Source organism: Eleginops maclovinus, chromosome 23, assembly GCF_036324505.1.
Source record: "Eleginops maclovinus isolate JMC-PN-2008 ecotype Puerto Natales chromosome 23, JC_Emac_rtc_rv5, whole genome shotgun sequence".
Classification (NCBI taxonomy): Eukaryota; Metazoa; Chordata; class Actinopteri; order Perciformes; family Eleginopidae; genus Eleginops; species Eleginops maclovinus.
The window spans coordinates 25,140,532-25,159,198 of record NC_086371.1 but is presented as its reverse complement, the minus strand read 5'-3'; the positions used below and the strand labels follow the sequence as shown (position 1 = coordinate 25,159,198).

Sequence of the window (18,667 nt, the reverse complement as noted above, 5' to 3'; positions counted from 1 at the left end):
TGGTTACAGTCAATAAGACGTGACCCCTGCCTTCGGAGATGCCATCAAAGTTTGGCAGCCCTCAAAGTATACACGTGAATAGTTGAATGTGCAAATAATTATTTTCTTACAAATCAGCCCTCTGTCTCAAAACAAGCTTCAGCAGCTAACTGGTAAAGTGTAGGCTGAACTAGGTTAGCCTACTGTTATCCTGGGAAAGCATAGCATCCTCTGAGCTAGATAACTCTCACCCGCAATTTGCGATATTCAGCCAGTCTATGAAACTACACGATTCATAACACGGTGACGGTGGTTTAAGTATTTTAATTACATAAGGTGAACTTACCATTTGATAAAACGATCACTGCAAAGACACATACTTTGAGGGTTGTTTTGACTTTGGAAGCTTTTCTGGGGTAGGAGCATCGTCTGAGTTTTCTTTATCTGCTGGTAGCCTATGCGATAAAAACATCGTCCGGACTTGTCTCTTAGCCGATTTGAACAATCAACCGAGCAACAACTGTCTTGCATTGTACTACCTTATTCAGACAATGTTAAGCAAAGAGATATTAAGTGATTTTGAATGAAAGGTAATCGGTTCGTTAATTCCAGTGGCTGACAGCTGTGGAAAGCTTTTCTTGCACTCCAACGTGCATTCTGACGTCACGTGAAAACTATCAATTTAGAGTTTATGATTCATGAAAAAAGTGTCGCCTGCTTGCCGCTGTTTGCAGCTCCGCCCACTACCAATTCACTCACGTGATCGTTTATTTACTGTAGCACTACATGTTTACAAGGTATTGTTGCTGCTGCTGACAGTATGTTGAAAAGAAAAAAACAACAACTTACACTGGGCAATTTCTTTAAAAAGACTGCCAAACAACTTGATAAAGAAGACCAAACGAATGTAGCTGGTGGAAGCACATCCTTTGTGACTGCTGTTACAACAGTACCGAGAGAGGAGGGAGCTAATGTCAGTGCTGCTAGTGCTAACTTGACAGTTAAAGATAACTTGTGTGCTGAAGAGACACAAGAAGATGAGCCAAGAGAAGAGGCTTCTAACGTGATGACTACAATTACCATAGTAGAGGTCGAAGGAGATATGGAAGAAGATGATGATGTTGCTGATGACCACCCCACTTGTGCTTCCTCTTCCTCCCTGCCTGCTGCTCGAGATCGGGGGGGTGAAGTTGCTGCGGTGGTCCGGCGGCTGCCGGATGGCTGGACCAGCCAACAGTGGAGTGAGTGGATCACACGCCTCCCATGGCTATTCTCCAAGGATGGATCCATAGGCTGTACTCTCTGCAGGGATGCTAAAAGCCTTCTCCTCAGTACTGATAAAGGTGGAGTGCACTTATCAGAAGAATGGATGAACGGGGACGTATCCAGTAAAACTAAGAACAACTTGCGTAAGAAAATCTACAAGCATCGGGATAGTGTGGCGCACAACAGGGCAGTTGAACTGGCAGAAACAAGAAAACAAGCAATACTGCCGAACCAGATTCTCGCAATCAACGGAAAGTTGCTGGAGGAAACGTCCAATGCTTTCCGATCTGCGTATATGATAGCAAAGGAAAGGATGGCATTTAAAAAACTCCCACCTGTCATGCAGCTTCAAGAGATCAATGGGGCAAAGGTAGGTGCTGTACACAGATCCGACAAATCCTGTGCTGAGATTATTGGCCACATTGCACTCGAAATGCAGAAAAAGTTTGTATGTAAAGTTAAAAAGGCCCAGTCAAAAATAAGCATCACTATTGATGAGAGCACTGTGCACGGACGTGCATATATGATTGTATATGTGAGATGTGACGTGACAGGAAAGGGAGATGTGGATAATGTGTTTTTAGGCCTCAAAGAGTTAGTCGAGGGCACAGACGCCGAGTCCATCTACAACAGCCTGAGAGAGGCTCTACGTGTTGCAGGTTTTGATGACGAGTTTTTGTCTAACAATCTCATCAGCATAGCCACTGACGGCGCGTCTGTCCTCACTGGCAAAAACAGTGGGGTCATTGCTCGCCTAAAACAGGACTTCCCCAAAATCCAGTCCATACATTGTCTTTGTCACCGGCTAGAATTGGCAGTCCATGACTCTCTTAAACTTGTTGCTGGATGTAACCACTTCGAAATTTTTGTTTCAAAGTTGTACAGTTTGTACAATCAGTCCGCAAAGAATGCGAGACTCCTGGAGGAGGCAGCAGCGGAGTTGAATATGCAGCTTTTAAAAATCGGGCAGATTTTTACCATCAGGTGGGTGTCAAGCAGTTTTAGAACTGTTAAGGCCGTCTGGAACAACTACCCTGCTTTAGTAAGACACTTCAAAATCGCAAGTGAGGATCCATCTCGTAATGACACGGAAAGGAAGAAATTCCTAGGGCTCCATAAACAACTCTCAAACGCTGGATTTGTAGCCGATCTGGCTTGCATGAAAGACATGCTTCGTGAGCTTCAGGCCCTGTCACTAAGGTTGCAGCAAAGAGACATCGACATAGTGAGCGCGAATTGTCAGATTCAGCAGTGCATCGATGTACTTTCTGCTTTGAAAGAGTGTGGAGGTAAATCAGCACAGAAGGCCGAGGACCGCATAACACAAAGACTGTTCAAAGGTGTGGAGCTAGTGGAGTGCAGCGGCAAAATTAAAAGGGGTCAGTTCTATCAGTCTGTGATCGACAATCTTAAGAAGCGAATGCCAGAGTCAGATCTTGTCAATATGCTCAAACCCCTCAACAAGCGCTTTTGGCCACAGGACCGCAACGCACTTATAATGTATGGGGAAAAAGAAATACGGGCCCTTGCGAAAGAACTCGGTGAATCTGCTAGTGAAGCAGTACAGGAGCTTCGCGACTGGAAGTTACAAGATGCTGCACCTGCACCAGGCAAAACGCTGGAGAAACTGTCCATTGCAAGCAGAACTTACCTGCCCACTTCATCGGAGTGCGAGAGGGGCTTTTCAGCTATGAATGACACGGACAGTAAGACTCGCAATAGACTGCGTGAAGCCAGCACCTCCTCACTACTTTTCGTGGACCTTAATGGACCTCCACTGGAGAGATTCGATCCAACGCCCTTCATCACATCTTGGCTGAAGTCGGGTCATCGTCTGTCCACATCATGGGCTAGTGGACCTAGAGCAAAAGCAACTGAGCCCAGACCGCTGTGGTCGCTTTTGTGTTAGGTAAGACCCGCTTAACTGAATTTTGCTGTGTTGAAAAAAATGCCAAAAATACCATGCAGCGTCTAATATCTCTCTCTCTCCCTCTATGTGCATCGTTGCGTATTGTTGTATTGTTAATATTAATATATGTTCATGGTTGGTGCTGCGCTGCCGCACCTATCGCGTGTGTTCGGCTATAGGCTAAAGCCCATGACATGTGAAATGTAGCCTATGTATTTTTAGTTATTTTAAATTGACTTAGGTTAATTAAACAGTCAAACGTTACATTGGTGGTCCGTGGATTATTTATTATCAAGTTGATTGAAGTTTGCGTAGCCCATACATGCTCGGTAAATCTGTTTCTGTTTCATGTAAATGTAGACCTTTGGCACCCCGTGTGCAACGGATTTTCTATTTAATAGGCCTATGTCACAGATCAGAATCCCCCCCCCCCCCCTCAAAAAAAATAAAAAAATAAAAATCCGGCTCCCCCGGACACCGTGGTATAGTTCGCACACTGGAACACAGTATACAGCACATTCAGTTCAATAGTATTAACACATATGATATCACAACATATTTCATAGATGTGCGCTAAAACCAATACACTTCACATCAAATTTACATTTTCTATTTTCAAAATGTAAAAACTAGAAATATAAATTCATTTAAATAAAATAATAAAAACGATGAAAATCGCAGAAAGCTAAACTCATGTGTGCATGATTGGTTATTTACAACCTATTTTTGATTTGGCGTGAAAACCAGGAGAGATCAGGGTTAGCTTTTAGTTCATTGGGAATATTGTTCCATTCTTTTATTGCTCTCAACTAGGACTGACAAACTGTAGACCCTCTTTCAGGGACTCTGCACTCCCCCCTAGTGGTGGACCTTGTAGTTCTGCATGTGGTTTCAGAGCAGAGCTGGACAAATTATTTCAAGGGAGGGGGAGGTGCCTTGTGTTCTGTCTTTCTAATGACTGTTATAGCATTAGTGGCCTCTAGGGGCAGGCAAGTGTGTTCAAAGTGAAACGTTCATGTTAGGTCTCCGTGCTGACATTTTATTTGAGAGCCACATGGGAAGCAGGCTCCTGAGTCAATATACCTCCATCAGCTTAATTTTGTATAATCTGTGACTTATATTTTTGCAATAGAATTGCTACATGAGTCAATTTAATTCATTTATGGGGATCAATACATTGTAGTTGTTGTTTATGCATGTCGTTGTTTGTATTTTTTCAGTTTCACACCGCTCCTAATTAAAGACCAAACGCCAGCTCCTGTCTCGGTCATTTTTTGGGAGAGTGTTTAGCTCACTGCATAGCTACGTGTCTGCACACGTGGTATGGGCTGAAGACATATGGATATCTGAATGCCTGATGAGATATTGAAAGTTTAACATTTTGTATTGAGAGAGTGACAATGGTGATATTGCTTTGATGTTCTGTCAAATATGTTCATGGTTTGTTTATGCAGAGTTTTATTAATGGTTTGGTTCCTGAGACCAAAATGTTATATGGTAGGCGATATTAAAGAAAATCAGGTCAGTTGAACAGGAGAAACGAGCAAGTTCTCTACAAGCAGGAATGCATTTAAACCTAAGATAAGTGATTATTGGATGAAGATGTGTTTGGGTAAAAAGATATTTGCTTTACTGTGATGGGATCCAATTAAACAAGAAACCTCCCCATAAAGAAACTTTAAAGTCCACCACTGTCCTGAAAATACATTTCAAAATGTTGTTTATTTATTTATATCAACATAATGAAAAACAAATGATTGTATTTAATGTTCAGGAAATCATTTATTGTATTTATTTTGCTAGACAGCAAAAGTCCCACTAGAATTATATATTATTATTAAAGTAATCCAGACTATAATCGAGTAAACTGTTTTTTTGTACTGATTTATAATTGGTTATTGTAAAGCACTTTGTAATCAGTGTGCTGCCACTCCCCTCCTCTCACATTACATTAAGGGAGTTACCATTATTTAATGACTGACCCTGGTTGGCCTAAGAGGAAGCTGTTTAGCAAAAGTTTCATTGTATCACTTTAAAGGGAATGTAGAAATCTGGGGTTAAGTGTTTCAGATAACTTGTTACTAACTTTGGACCAAGTGTTGGACATAAACAGTCGTGTTGGACAAACTGACCAATCTGAAGATTTGACAGCTGCAGAAGGTTGCATTGTTATAGATTGCACGACTGGCTTCTTTTGGCCTGTGGTCTAAATCTTGGTTTGATACTTCAGGTTCATTCACACTGAAAACACTAAAGCGTTGACTTTAATTAAATGTATTATGTCAACAAGTTTCACATAACTGTATCAGTTTAGTTGAAAGCATAATATTAAGTTTAAAGTTAAAAATGATTAGGTTCAACTTAATATTATTGCTTTCAACTAAACTAATACAATTATGTGGAACTTGTTGACATAATACATGTAATCAAAGTCAATGTTTATTTTTTTCAGTGCAGGTGATAGTTATTGTGAGTACTTTCTTACAGTAAAATCCTCGGAATGCTCCTTTGACCAGTGCATAGAGCAGAGCAGATATTAAATTCAACAAAAACAGAGGACGTCAATAAAAAGGAGTGTTCTTCTTCTGCGTTCATGCAGTGTGTAGATATTGCGACATGTTAAATTGACTAACGTCTGCCACTATTTCCTATTTCCCGCCAGACTGAAGCTGATGGAGATCCAGGCAGGTGTGGATGGATTCATGGTGTACGATCTAGGCTTGATTGAGCCCATGCAGAAAGTAAGCTCTGCAGCATGAGCCATTCAAAGCTTTCTGTAAACACAGAGAATCTGAAATGACTTGTGTTTTCTATCCGTGCTCCAACTCCTGTAGCTCTTCCAGCTCCACACTGAAGGTGATAACCAGCTCCACAAGCTTCTGGAAGATGTGGCGGTGACCCCTGAGGACCTCCTGTCCATGCCTTCGGTCAGTCGCTCACTCATCTCACAACTGACCAGCAGAAGATACCTTTCTCAGCTGTGTTACTTAAACATGATCGGTAATACATTGACATTGAACCATTGATGGCATTCCATCCATTTCCAGATGGACTGGATCGAGTTGGTTATCAAGATGGTTAAACTCGTTAGTTACAGTGGCTGCAGATATTTTGGGCAGATATAGGGTTAAGGTGAGGTATTATCAAGTAATATTTTTGCTGCATCAAAAAATAATCACATGAGTGAATTGATGTTTCCTTAGAGACAACGTTACTCAGGTCAAAGCATTTGCAAAATTCAACACTTCTCAAATGTAATAGAGAGTACAAACCCTTTTCTATTACTAATTACATAATACTGTAATATGAGGCTTCTTGGTATTTCTACTGTTACTGTGGCAACAAGCCAGCTTAATCTTCCCAAGGTTCCTTAATCTCTCTACTACTACTGTGACAACAAGGTAGCGACACATCACAAGGTTAATTTAACACAATATAAAGGCAACATTTTACACACTAATACACATAAATTCCCTTACACAAACTTCATTGATTGTTTGGATTATGGTGGGGTAGAGTGTTACAAATGCTGTCTCTGATGTTCAATTTTATTGATGAATAAAGTCAGTATATCCAGTGATGTAAATTGAAGTTCAATCACGCAAATACTGCACTTAAGTGAGAGATGGAGGTACTATTAAATGATACTAGTAGTGTTTTTTGGTCAAATAATGTACTCTGTTAATGGCCAGCAGTAAAAAAGTTATATGTACTTTTTTACTGCTGGCCGTGACAGAGCATGATAGAAGGACATGCAAACCTGACATTGACAGCTTCACATAAAGAACATACTGTATATCAGGGGTGCCCAACCTTTTTTGAACCAAGATCTACTTTTAAAGTTGATAGTGTGTCGAGATCTACTAAGCCATGTTGAAAGCCATAGCGTAGCCACAATTAATTGTGCACCTATATAATAACACAATGTTCTGACAGAAAGATCAAGTTTTAACAATAATAATACAGTTATTGAAGTAAATGTACGTCTTAGGCCTAGGACTGGCCCGTAACAACACAACAACATACAACCCAATTAATACAATGCCTAATTTAAGTGGGAAAAGTGGTTCTCTACCTTAGTGGGACTTCTGGTACTGAGAGGAGGAAGCTAGTCTCTCATAGTCCGGACAGTAGGAGCTGAGTGCCAGCTGTAAGCAGGCCACAAGGTGGTCATCAGTCATGGTGGATCTGTATTTTGACTTAATGATTTATTATGTGAAAAGGCAGACTCACACAAATATGTTGATCCAAAAAGTGCAGTCAAATTCTTTGCAGTTTGTCTGAGGTTGGGGTTCTTCTCTTTCTGCATTAGATTCCAGAATTGGACATTTGTGTCAGGTGTAGCTCTTGATTTGAGCTCAATGTCATTCTTTAGTGTGAGGATCTCATTCTCAATAGCACCGCTATCCAGGTTGAAGAGTGATGCCACTTTGGACGTTTTACAATCCACATCTATATTTTCCCCAAATGGAAAACTGAGAAAAAACTGACAACAGGCTCAATGGATCCAAAGTCAGTAAAGCGCCTGTCAAATTCTGACAAGATGCTTTGCACTTGATCATCATAACGTGCACTCTCAAGCTCCACACAGTCTTTGCCCTGATGCTTTAGTTCTGTGTCCATGTGTGGAAAGTTCCGCAGATCACACTGTTGCAACCTGCTTGATAGCAGCAGCAACTTGCTTTTAAAGGTGTTCACGGAGCTGATCATGGTGATGATGTGTTTGTTCTTACCCTGCAGCTCTAGATTCAAGTTATTGAGCTTGTCAGTCAGATCAGTAAGAAAGGCTAAATCCAAGAGCCACTGACTGTCTTCTAGCTGTGCATACTCAGCATGGTTTGAACGTTTCAGAAATTCTTTAATTTCGGGCAACAATTCAGAAAACCGTTCCAGAAATGTACCTCTGCTGAGCCACCTTACGTCCAGGGACGGATTAAGAGTCATTGGGCCTGTGTGTGTTAGCCATATTCATCACGTCTTTCATATTTACAATCTTCCCGCACAACCCTTGCTGGTGAATTATACAATGGTAATTCAGGAAAGATTCAGACTGTTTGCACAATCCAATGAACCCAGCAGTACGTCCAATCATTGCTGGAGCCCCATCAGTTGTAATGGAGATGAGATTGAAGAGGGGCAACTTGCTCTTATGAACGAATTCCATAAAAACCTGAAAAATATCTGTGCCTCTTGTGTGCCCTTTCAAATGCAAAATGGTCAGCAGCTCTTCTTTTACACTCATATTGTCGAAAGCCATTCTAATGAACACACATAGCTGAGCCACATCCACAGCATCAGTGGATTCATCGACTTGCAGAGAAAAACACTCACATGTGTCAACATCATTCCTCAATTGCTGTTCAACATCCTCCGCCATTCCCTCGCATCGCCGTGTAACAGAATTTCTTGATAGCTGCACATCCTGAATAGCAGACACAATCTCCTTTCGATTTTTTAAATCGTCAAAAAGCGCATCTGCAGCTTCCATGAACGCTTCTTTCATAATCTCACCATTCTTGAAAGATTTCTTTCCTTTTGCAAGAACACGACAGACACGATAAGAAGCTATGGTTGGAAGCTCGTGGTATTGGGCCTGGTAAAAATGGACTGTTGTGCTGCTAGCTGACTTTTCAATTCCTTGACTTTTCGGGCGCGCAGTGGTGATTTAGCTGGGAAGTTTGTATCGTAGCTCTTCTGGACCGTCTTCAAATGCTGCTCCAAATTCACTTTCTTTGGTAAGGTCACATTTGCATTGCAGATAAGACAGATGGACTTGGCATTCGAATACACGAAAAAATAATCCTCCTCCCACTCTGAATGAAAATGATAAATTTTAGATGTTTTAGCTTCTGCCGCCATGGTAGTATCCACTCGCTCTAGTCAAGCTTCTCGCGCCCTTCCAAGTCGTTAGTTAGAACCTAGCAACCATACCCTGCACGCACAGATAGAAAGAAGCGTGTGAGATTTTTTCTGTGATTATGCCTGATCTACTTTACTATAGCTGTACAAATCTACACACTGCTTCACGCCACCAGCAGTTCATTGTGCCTATTTAAGATGTTTTAAGTTGGAAGTTTTAATGTAGGCATATTTTACACAACAGTAGGAGGACAGCCTACACACAACATTTTCCCGCGATCGACTGGTAGACCGCGATCGACTGGTTGGGCACCCCTGCTGTATATTGTCTTAGTGTGTTAGTTATGGATTGTGTTTTCCCCCAGGGAGGAGTCACTCTTTATGGACTGAAGTATAACATTGCAGTCGGGGTCCTCTTTATTAATGCTTGGCTGTCAGGTATGTCCACGCACATATTTTTAGGAGCACTCAGGCCGAAGTTTGCAGACTGTTAGCATCATGTTCTGTGTTACAGGGAAAGGACACTTCTTCTACAGAGGCCAGGTGGAGGATTCAGCCACAGCAGAGATCTCTAGATCACAGGTGGGCTCTACAGCAAACACCGTGCATGACTCCTACTCATATAAAGATTATTTTACTACATGTTAGAGCTTTGCACAAGGAGGAATGATTCAACACTTCATGAGAGGGACATGTCTACTGAGATATTACTAAGTACTTATATTATGTAGCTATAGCAATACCTTCAGGTTTCAAATTATACTTAAATGCAAGACTTTTGAACATAGTATATTATAGTTTAAATGCATGTTATCAACATTTTGTAACAACTGCAGTCTTCAGGTCGGGAGCCATCCAGTTTCATTACATGAAAGAGAAAACATCTCTACAGTTGATATCTCCAACACTCGGCTTTAACCAGCATGTGTGTGTGGGTGTGTGTGTGTGTGTGTGTGTGTGTGTGTGTGTGTGTGTGTGTGTGTGTGTGTGTGTGTGTGTGTGTGTGTGTGTGTGTGTGTGTGTGTGCGTGCGTGTGTGTGTTTCAGGTGTGGCAGTGGATCCGTCACAAGACTGAGCTAGAGGATGACAGCAGGGTGGTGAGCAGACGGCTGGTGACTGACCTCTGTAAGGAGCTGCTGATGGAGCTGCTGATGGAGCTGGGGACAGGCCATCACTCTGACAGGTGACTTAGGGACACCTTTAGGACAAGCCTTTTGAGTGATATAGACGTGTGTCAATGGTGGATCACTGCACCGTTGACATGTAATGTCACCTATTATGCAAAATCCACTTTTTAATTTCTGATCCATATAAAAACCTGTCTGAAAATCAGCTGATCAGATTTTGGTCACTTTGTGATATCACCATTTTATTTGGGGTTGTGCAACCATTAGCCAATAACTTAGTAATAATAATAAATTAGCCTTTATTTCCCCACAAAATTATAAATGTCATGCTCCCTTTTTGAGAAATGTGTATTTTGTCTTGACAGCACCGCTTGCAGATACTAGTCCTAGTACTAGTCTGTCCATGACCTGTAAGCTACAGGTAGCACATTGTGCCCTGATGATGAGAAAAGGCTTAAATGTTGGGGATTTGAAAAGTCTTCAGTCATTCAGCATTATGAAAAAGTCAAAATTCACAATATTGAAGTATCATAACTTTGACTTTACACTAAAGTTCTTTAATTTCATATTCCTGTAACTGTCCCTGCTTGAGTTTCAGTATTTATTTGTATCACTGGACAGACGTTTGTCTCTCTGTGTCTTCCTCAGGGATAAACAGAGGTTACTCACAGCTGCTGACATGTTCCTGGAGGTTGTCCTCAAGAGAGATTTCCCAGAGTTCATCACCACCTACTTGAATCAGGACCACACCTTTCTCAGCTCCCAGAACACTGGACAGGCGGAGGCTCCAGGTGGAGAGATACCCCGACCCAAACTATGAGGGTCCAGCTGCAGATTGCTTCCTGTTCTCTGCTCAGTGCTTTCTGAGGAGATCCATTAGTTCTTGTTTGAGCTATAGAATGTATCAACTAGTTAGATAAAATAAGATAACTTGGTAATGAAAACAATGTTTAGTTGCAGCCATGTATTAACTGCTCAGAATATGCATAGTTGTTCATGACTTTATGTCCAGTAGATAGATAGATAGATAGATAGAGTTGTTCCGATTCCGATATCAAATCGGCGAATACTGAGTCCAGGCACAGTTTAACAGTTAGCTCCGTTAGCTCCGTTAGCGCGGCTACAGTCGAACTGGAGCGGTCTGTTTATTAAACGAAAAGAGCAGCGCTACAAATAACCAGCGTACCTGTGTACTGCGTATGTGTGTCTCTGTTGTTAAAGTTCAGCATTACTTTCGAGACTCATTTTAACAATCGGGAGTCACGTAAACATGATGTCACGCGCGTCTTTTTCCGGTCAGTCGTCATGGAAACATGAAGCTCTCAGCTCTGTCAGTGTGCAGCGTTTGGACCAGAGTGAAAACAAACGTGTGTACAATAGGGATGTGCATTTCTGGCAAAAATACTATTCTATATTCGCTGACAAGTATTTGGATATTATTCGATAGTCGGTCCATTTTTTTCCGGTCAATCCCCCCCCCCCCCAATTCACTCACGAACACATAAACCTCGCATAGCCTACATGCACACACAATGACGCAGGAAGAGGCTTTTATCATTTGTATGAAATAAATCCGTTTAATTCATCAACTGTGCCGCAACATCAAATTATTAACTTGGGTTTAGGCTATAAAATATGCCGAAAACAGATCGCCATTTCTTTTTTTTCTGAGCGTAGCCTGCATGACGGGGAACTAGACACGTCTTTAGCATGTGAGTAGGCCTATCGGAGACTGGTCATAACATTTTCAGATCTTCAAATCTTGGACAAAACTGTTAATTCCATATAGTTGCCTCAAGGCAGCGTTAATGATTTTAGGCTACAGGCATGACGGTAGGCTTAATACAACATAAACTTGACGTCCAATTATTCTTCCCAAAAAATAGTTTTCTGTCAAATACAGGGATTTCCACTTGTATATTTATTATTAAAAGAGAAAGGCCCAGATGACCTCAAGTCTCACGGCAGATACTATAATAATCCCGTTCGATACAATACACAAAGCTTGTTGCTAACTGGGAGGGACTCAAAGAAAGTATACAGGACGAACAACTCTAGCGCTAAGTACTAAAACAAAAGGACGCGTCACCTAGTACTGCTCAATGTAATACTGCGGCTGTTACAGGTGGAGATAACAACAGTCGCATTCATTATTCGATATTCTACGTGACTTCGACTATTCGGCGATTCGACGATCGTTGCCCATCCCTAGTGTAAAAGCTGAAAAATGAAAGGACATATGTGCTGTATACGTCTGACTATCAAACTAGACAATAAAAGAAAGTTAAATGTTTTTCTTGTGCTGTATTTATTCATGTTTTACAAAGGGTTTAACCTGAACCAGGCCTTACAACAATATCTATGATAATCACATCACATTCATGCAGGCGTAGCAGTATACACACACACACACACACACACACACACACACACACACACACACACACACACACACACACACACACACACACACACACACAGTAGGTCTATATAGGCTATTTATAACACTGGTATGAAATGGGTATGGTATGAGATAGATAACTCATAGCATTACTCTCTCTCTCTCTCTCTCTCTCTCTCTCTCTCTCTCTCTCTCTCTCTCTCTCTCTCTCTCTCTCTCTCTCTCTCTGTATGTGTTTGTTTGGCCTGCCAGTGAACAATGGATATACGCCAGTTCTTCAAAAGAAAAAAGACAGATTCAGGTGAGAGATAGGGACAGTCCATAATGACCCCTGTCTTGTTTTTTTCTGAAAAGTGTTAAGCTGAAGTAACAGATAATATAAACCAGCTGTCTGTATGTTGCATGAAATTAGTGCCAAGGGAAAGGGAGAAACATGGAGATGGAGAAGGAGAAAGGGAGAGCATGCAGGAAGAACCAGGTGAGAAAACAACAACAATAAATTGACATATAGTGAATAGTGGCAAGCAAAACAGTACCACTCATACTCCTATACTAACGTATTGGCATTAAGTAGCCTATATTACGTTTACTTTTTGTAACACATTATTTTACACCACATCTTTTCATATTAAAGGAGGAGGAGAAGAACAGGGAGAGTCCCAAGGGGATGAGAGGGAAAGAAATGAAGAGACAGAGCAACATACAGACCACCAAGCCAAAGCAGCAGGGACAGAAGAGATCTGTTCAGATTTAGGGGCCAAGGATACCGGTCCTAAACAGTTAAAGCTTTCTCAATACCCTCATACTCAGTTTGGCACACAAAAAAGAGCCTTTCAAGAACAGTGGTTCAAAAGTTTCAAATGGCTGGAATACTCAGCTAGACAAAATGCTGCTTTCTGCTTTCCTTGTAGGGTATTTGGCAAAAATGTCAGAATTGATGCACTAGTTAATAATGAAGTAAATAACTGGCAAAAGGCACTTGGCAAGTTTCAAAAACATGAAACAACACAATCACATAAGGATAGTGTGGTTTGTTGGAACAGCTACAAAGCAAGCCTGTCAAAAGGGAATGTTGTGGAGCAGATAGAGGCAGCGAGTGCCACTGAAAGTAGTGAAAGAAGGGAGTACCTAGAGCGTATTGTGGCAGCAACCTGCTTCTTGGGGAAGCAAGGCCTAGCATTTAGAGGTCATGATGAAACAGATGAGAGTCACAACAAAGGTAATTTCCTAGAATGCATGTCACTTTTGACAAAATTTGATCCCTTCTTGCAGAGATACACAGCCCCTTCAAACATCACATACCTCTCATCTGATAGCCAACATGAAATGATAAAGTGCTGTTCGCAAGAACTACCAGAAAATATCATCAGTGAGATAAACGGATCAAAAATGTATGCCATTATGGCTGATGAGGCCAGGGATGGAAAGACAGAACAGTTGGCACTTTGTGTTAGGTACGTGTCTGCAGAGGATGCCGTCAAAGAAAGGCTCCTAGCCCTTACAGAGGTGTCAACGTTTGACGCTATTTCGATAACAGCTGCAATTGAAAATCAGTTGGTAAAGAAGGGAATTGATCAGTTGAAATGTGTGGCACAGACCTACGATGAGGCAGCTGTCATGAGTGGGGATGTTGGGGGTGTACAAGCCCATTTAAAAAAAAAAAAGCACCCTGAGGCAATTTATGTGCACTGCTATGCACATGAGTTAAATCTTGTTTTATGCCACACATGCAAAGCTGTCTCTGAAGCCACGGAGTTCTTCAACATGCTGGAAAGTCTTCATTCTTTCTTAAGTGTCTCCCTTGTAAACCACCATAAGTTTGTAGACACTCAAAAGAAGTTAGGGTTGCAGCCAAGAGAACTTGTGCAGTTGTCAACTACACGCTGGGCGCGCCAGCTTCATTCAGTGACTGCAGTGATTGACAATTTCCCTGCTATCATTGAGTGCCTTGCCACAATCAAGACACCTACAGCAGTTGGATTGAGGTCAAAACTCAGTAAACTTTCCTCAGAGTATTTGCTGATAGTTTTCCACACTCTCCTCCTGTCTGTAACAGCAGGTTTACACAGATACCTGCAGAAGGAGACAATTGACATTGCCCAAGCAGTGACATACAAAAATGCAGTGACTGACACCATGAAGCAGAAACGCAGTGATACCACCGCTGCAGATGTTTACTCCAGAACAAAAGCTATGTGTGAGGCAAACCAGATAGCAGTCTCAGAATCATCCTCAGGACACAGGCGGAAGACAAAGAGAATGGATGACTTTGTTGTTGAGTCAACTTGCGGGGCAGGCAGTGAAACCTGTGGCTCTTCAGAGTCTGAAGATCTCAAGAGGAAACTTTTGTTCCCTTGTCTGGACAGAATGATCTGTGAACTTGAGAGGCGTGTTTCTGGTGTGAATGAGGAGGTGCTCAATGGAATTCAGGCATGCAGTCCAACCTCAGGCCACTTCTTGTCTGAGCCTCATCTGACAGCACTGGCTCTGCATTACCATATTGAACTGCAGTCAGAGGAAGTGATAGTTGCAAAAAACTTTCTGAAGCGCTAGGGTGAGGCTGGTACAGTTCAGGACATGCTAACAGTGTACAAACTTCTAGATTCTGAAATGTTCGCTTCACTGAAAGCTGTTATTCAGGTTGCCTTGACAATACCAGTTAGCAGCTGTACATGTGAGTGGTCTTTTAGTGTCTTGCGTCGGCTCCATACATGGCTCAGGAGGACCACAGGCCAAAACAGACTCCAGCACCTAGCTGTTATGTCTATTGAGAAGGAGTTGCTTGAAAGTATTGAACACCAAAGGGTCATTGACAGGTTTGCCACCCTCAAAGTGCGGCGACATAGATTAACTTCCCAAAGTAGAGTGTATTACCTGCATACATGGTAGATGAGTAAATTAGGATTCAGGGGAAGTACTTTCAAAGATTTCCCCCTCTTTCTGTTTTTTTTATATCTATACTTTCTAAGTATTTTCAAAACCTTGGACTTTTTGGTTTATCTTCTTTTTTTGCCCTTGATGTGAAGCTTGTTTTATTATTAATTATTGATGACTTATATTGGTTTATAAAAGTTCAGACAGGTGTGCAACCAAGTACGTTAGAGATGGCCATTTATAAATAATTTACAGAAGGAGACTGTTGATATAAAAGGAGGCACATAACACTTTCATAAGAACTGTATAGGAGCTTTATAGACTGTTTCTGACAGTAATGACGACACAGGTTCATTTGAATTGAGCAGAAGAAGAAGAGTAAATGTCAAGAAATGAGAAAAGACTACAGAGATTAAACAACAGGCACTCACATAGAAGACTGAGCTCTGCAGTGTTAACAGACTGTTGATGTGTCCGGACTGGGTTTTGTGTTTGTTACAGGGGGCTGTCTGTGTGAACTGTCACAATAGTGTTCTGGAAAGATAAAGTGTGGCATTAAAGAACTTTTTCAAAGATTTGCGCATGTCTTTCCAATCAGTTTTTCCCCAAAATATGATGCTCTTCTCTCACAAATATCAGAATGATTATCCAAAATTATTTTTCAATAGACATATTTTTTGTTTTTCTGTGAAAAAAGGGTGGGTGGTGGTGGTGGGGCTCATTTGGTGCTCAGCACCCCTAAAGCTCTGACCCTAGAATCGCCCCTGCTGATGTGTAAAAGTTGTTCTCTATCATATTGGATGATAGGACTCGCTTGGGCGGTTTGCATGTTGCAAAAACAGTTAAAAACAACCAACAAAGTAAAACAATAAAAACACTAAGATGTGGAGTTGTTGAGGAGCTTGAGACCCGGCAGCCATCCTCGGCGCCATCTTGCTCAGGCTGACTGATGCATTGGCTTCAAGCACCATCGAGAGTATCCTGACAGAGGGTGGTGAAAACTGCTCAGCACATCACCAGGACGGAGCTGCCATCCATGGAGGACCTCTACACCCAGCGGTGTAGGAAGAAGGCCGGTAGGATATTAAAGACCCCCATCACCCCAGCAACAATCTGTTCTGTCTGCTGCCGTCTGGCAGACGGTACCGCAGCATCCGGACCAAGACCACCAGACTCAGAGACAGTTTTATACCACAGGCTATAAGACTGCTGAACTCCTGAGCTCTGTGAATGTCTACTCACATCTGTTTATAGTACACACTAACATATATATATATATATATATATATACATATATATATATATATATATATTATACACATCTGCCATACATATCTGTTTATAGTACACATATCTATATATTATACATATCTGCCATATACATCTGCTATACATAATATATGCATCTGTCCATACCTCCTCATTCAACAGTGTAAAGTATTTAAATACTCTCAATGTATTCCACATATGTATATATTTCACATCCTCAAATCTTTATTGTTGTTATTGTAAATATTCTTCTCTCTTTTTGCACTATTTTATGGTTAAAATAAAACTTTGAAACCTTGAAACCTTGAAAAGCCCTGCTAAATACATATTAAATGAAGTAACATTACAGCAGGTCCTGTTCCCTTCTCTCAAAGTCAACAGGTTTTGAATGTTTTTTTTTTTGTTTCTTTAAATGAATAAAAAGGTCTGTGGATAACACAAACGTTTGGATTTTCACCAGTTCTACATAGAAAATACGTCCGTAAATACTCCCCTCGTGAATCGCCAAAGTTTCTATGTGTCATTGAAAAACTAACAAGTAAGTTAATGAGACCACTAAACATCATCACACTGATCATTAGTGTGTGTGTTTCAAGGTTTTATTGGTCATATGCACAGCATATACAACGTATATGTTGGCAATGAAAATCTTATATCCCATGCTCCTCCAACAACTCAACATACATGGTGCAAATAAGATAAGTGTGTGTGTGTGTGTGTGTGTGTGTGTGTGTGTGTGTGTGTGTGTGTGTGTGTGTGTGTGTGTGTGTGTGTGTGTGTGTGTGTGTGTGTGTGTGTGTGAGTGTGTGTGTGTGTGTGTGTGTGTGTGTGTGTGTGTGTGTGTGTGTGTGTGTGTGTGTATGTGTGTGTGTGTGTGTTTATTTATTTCTAATAAAAAATAAAATGATGTGGGTGTACCAAGTCATTTATAAGTCAAAATGCCTTGGTATGCATGAGGAATATATTTGATCGTTTATCTGTAGTGATATTTATGTAAAATTACTACTTTTCAAATACATAACCTGTGTTTTCTTGTAAGATTTGCTGGCGGCGCTGTGTGACGAGCTTTGATGTCAGAGAACATGTTGAGAAAAGTTTTCCCACGTCACAGCTGCTGGGGGGTTTCCTCCCCATGTGGGGGCTGTTCCTTCACATGTGTACACACATGATCTACCATGGCCTCTGTGTCCCACTCTCTTGGACCTCAATGAGCCCCATGAGCAGTTCTATGACGCACCACATGTCACATGATATCAACCCTCTGCTGTATTAAGTGTGTTTGTGCAGAGCAGATAGGCCAACATTTGTTGTTATGAATCATTTTGTTGTTTACACTGTGTGTTTACGCTTGAACTACTTGTTTGGTGCCCAGCAGCAGCAGAACAAGCATCAAGTGGGAGCTGCTACTGGAGAAGTATCATAGGTTGATATGATGAAAACGAATTGAAATGATGGGTTCAAATCTGGCCCTGGCCTCCTGTTATCCAGTCTCTCCCCCTGTCCTGTCTATCCATCCTCTCTATCTAATACATGCAGTGCATATCTTAAAATTTAACAAATGCTATATATAGAAGGCTTTCCACAAAGTGTTTCCAAAATCATTTGTCTCATTCTGATCAGATGGAAAGTCACTTGGAACACCATTACAGATTCAACTCTCCTGTTGTGTTCGGGTCAAATCTGAAAGATTTATTACTTAAGCAAACAAATTTTACATTTGTTTCCTGGAGGCCTTATGATATCCGCCACAGCAGGCGTTTGAACATATAAATTGCTGATCACCACTTTCATTGAATTTTGAGGTTAAGTCACCTTTGTTATACCTACAGTATGATGTGACCATTCAACAATGACTGCCATAGGAAATGAATGGGTAACACTAGATTATGTTCATCCATCAGATATTTCACATTATAATATTTTGTTTACAGCTTAACTGGGTGTTAAATAAAAGTTTGAGATGATTAATGTTTTTGATGACAT

At 41.2% G+C, this 18,667-nt stretch overlaps 1 protein-coding gene across 1 annotated transcript in view; it reads left to right on the top strand.

The window, feature by feature from the left end:
- ugl (ureidoglycolate lyase) overlaps window positions 1–12,433 on the top strand; it is a 48,440-nt gene extending 36,007 nt beyond the window's left edge. Inside the window, exons 10-15 of the mRNA XM_063875948.1 lie at window positions 5,817–5,895; window positions 5,989–6,081; window positions 9,379–9,451; window positions 9,528–9,595; window positions 10,060–10,196; window positions 10,789–12,433. Coding sequence (XP_063732018.1) covers window positions 5,817–5,895; window positions 5,989–6,081; window positions 9,379–9,451; window positions 9,528–9,595; window positions 10,060–10,196; window positions 10,789–10,960 — 622 coding nt within the window. The 3' untranslated portion in view covers window positions 10,961–12,433. The remainder of the gene's footprint in view (window positions 1–5,816; window positions 5,896–5,988; window positions 6,082–9,378; window positions 9,452–9,527; window positions 9,596–10,059; window positions 10,197–10,788) is intronic.
- Window positions 12,434–18,667: the final 6,234 nt, after the last annotated feature.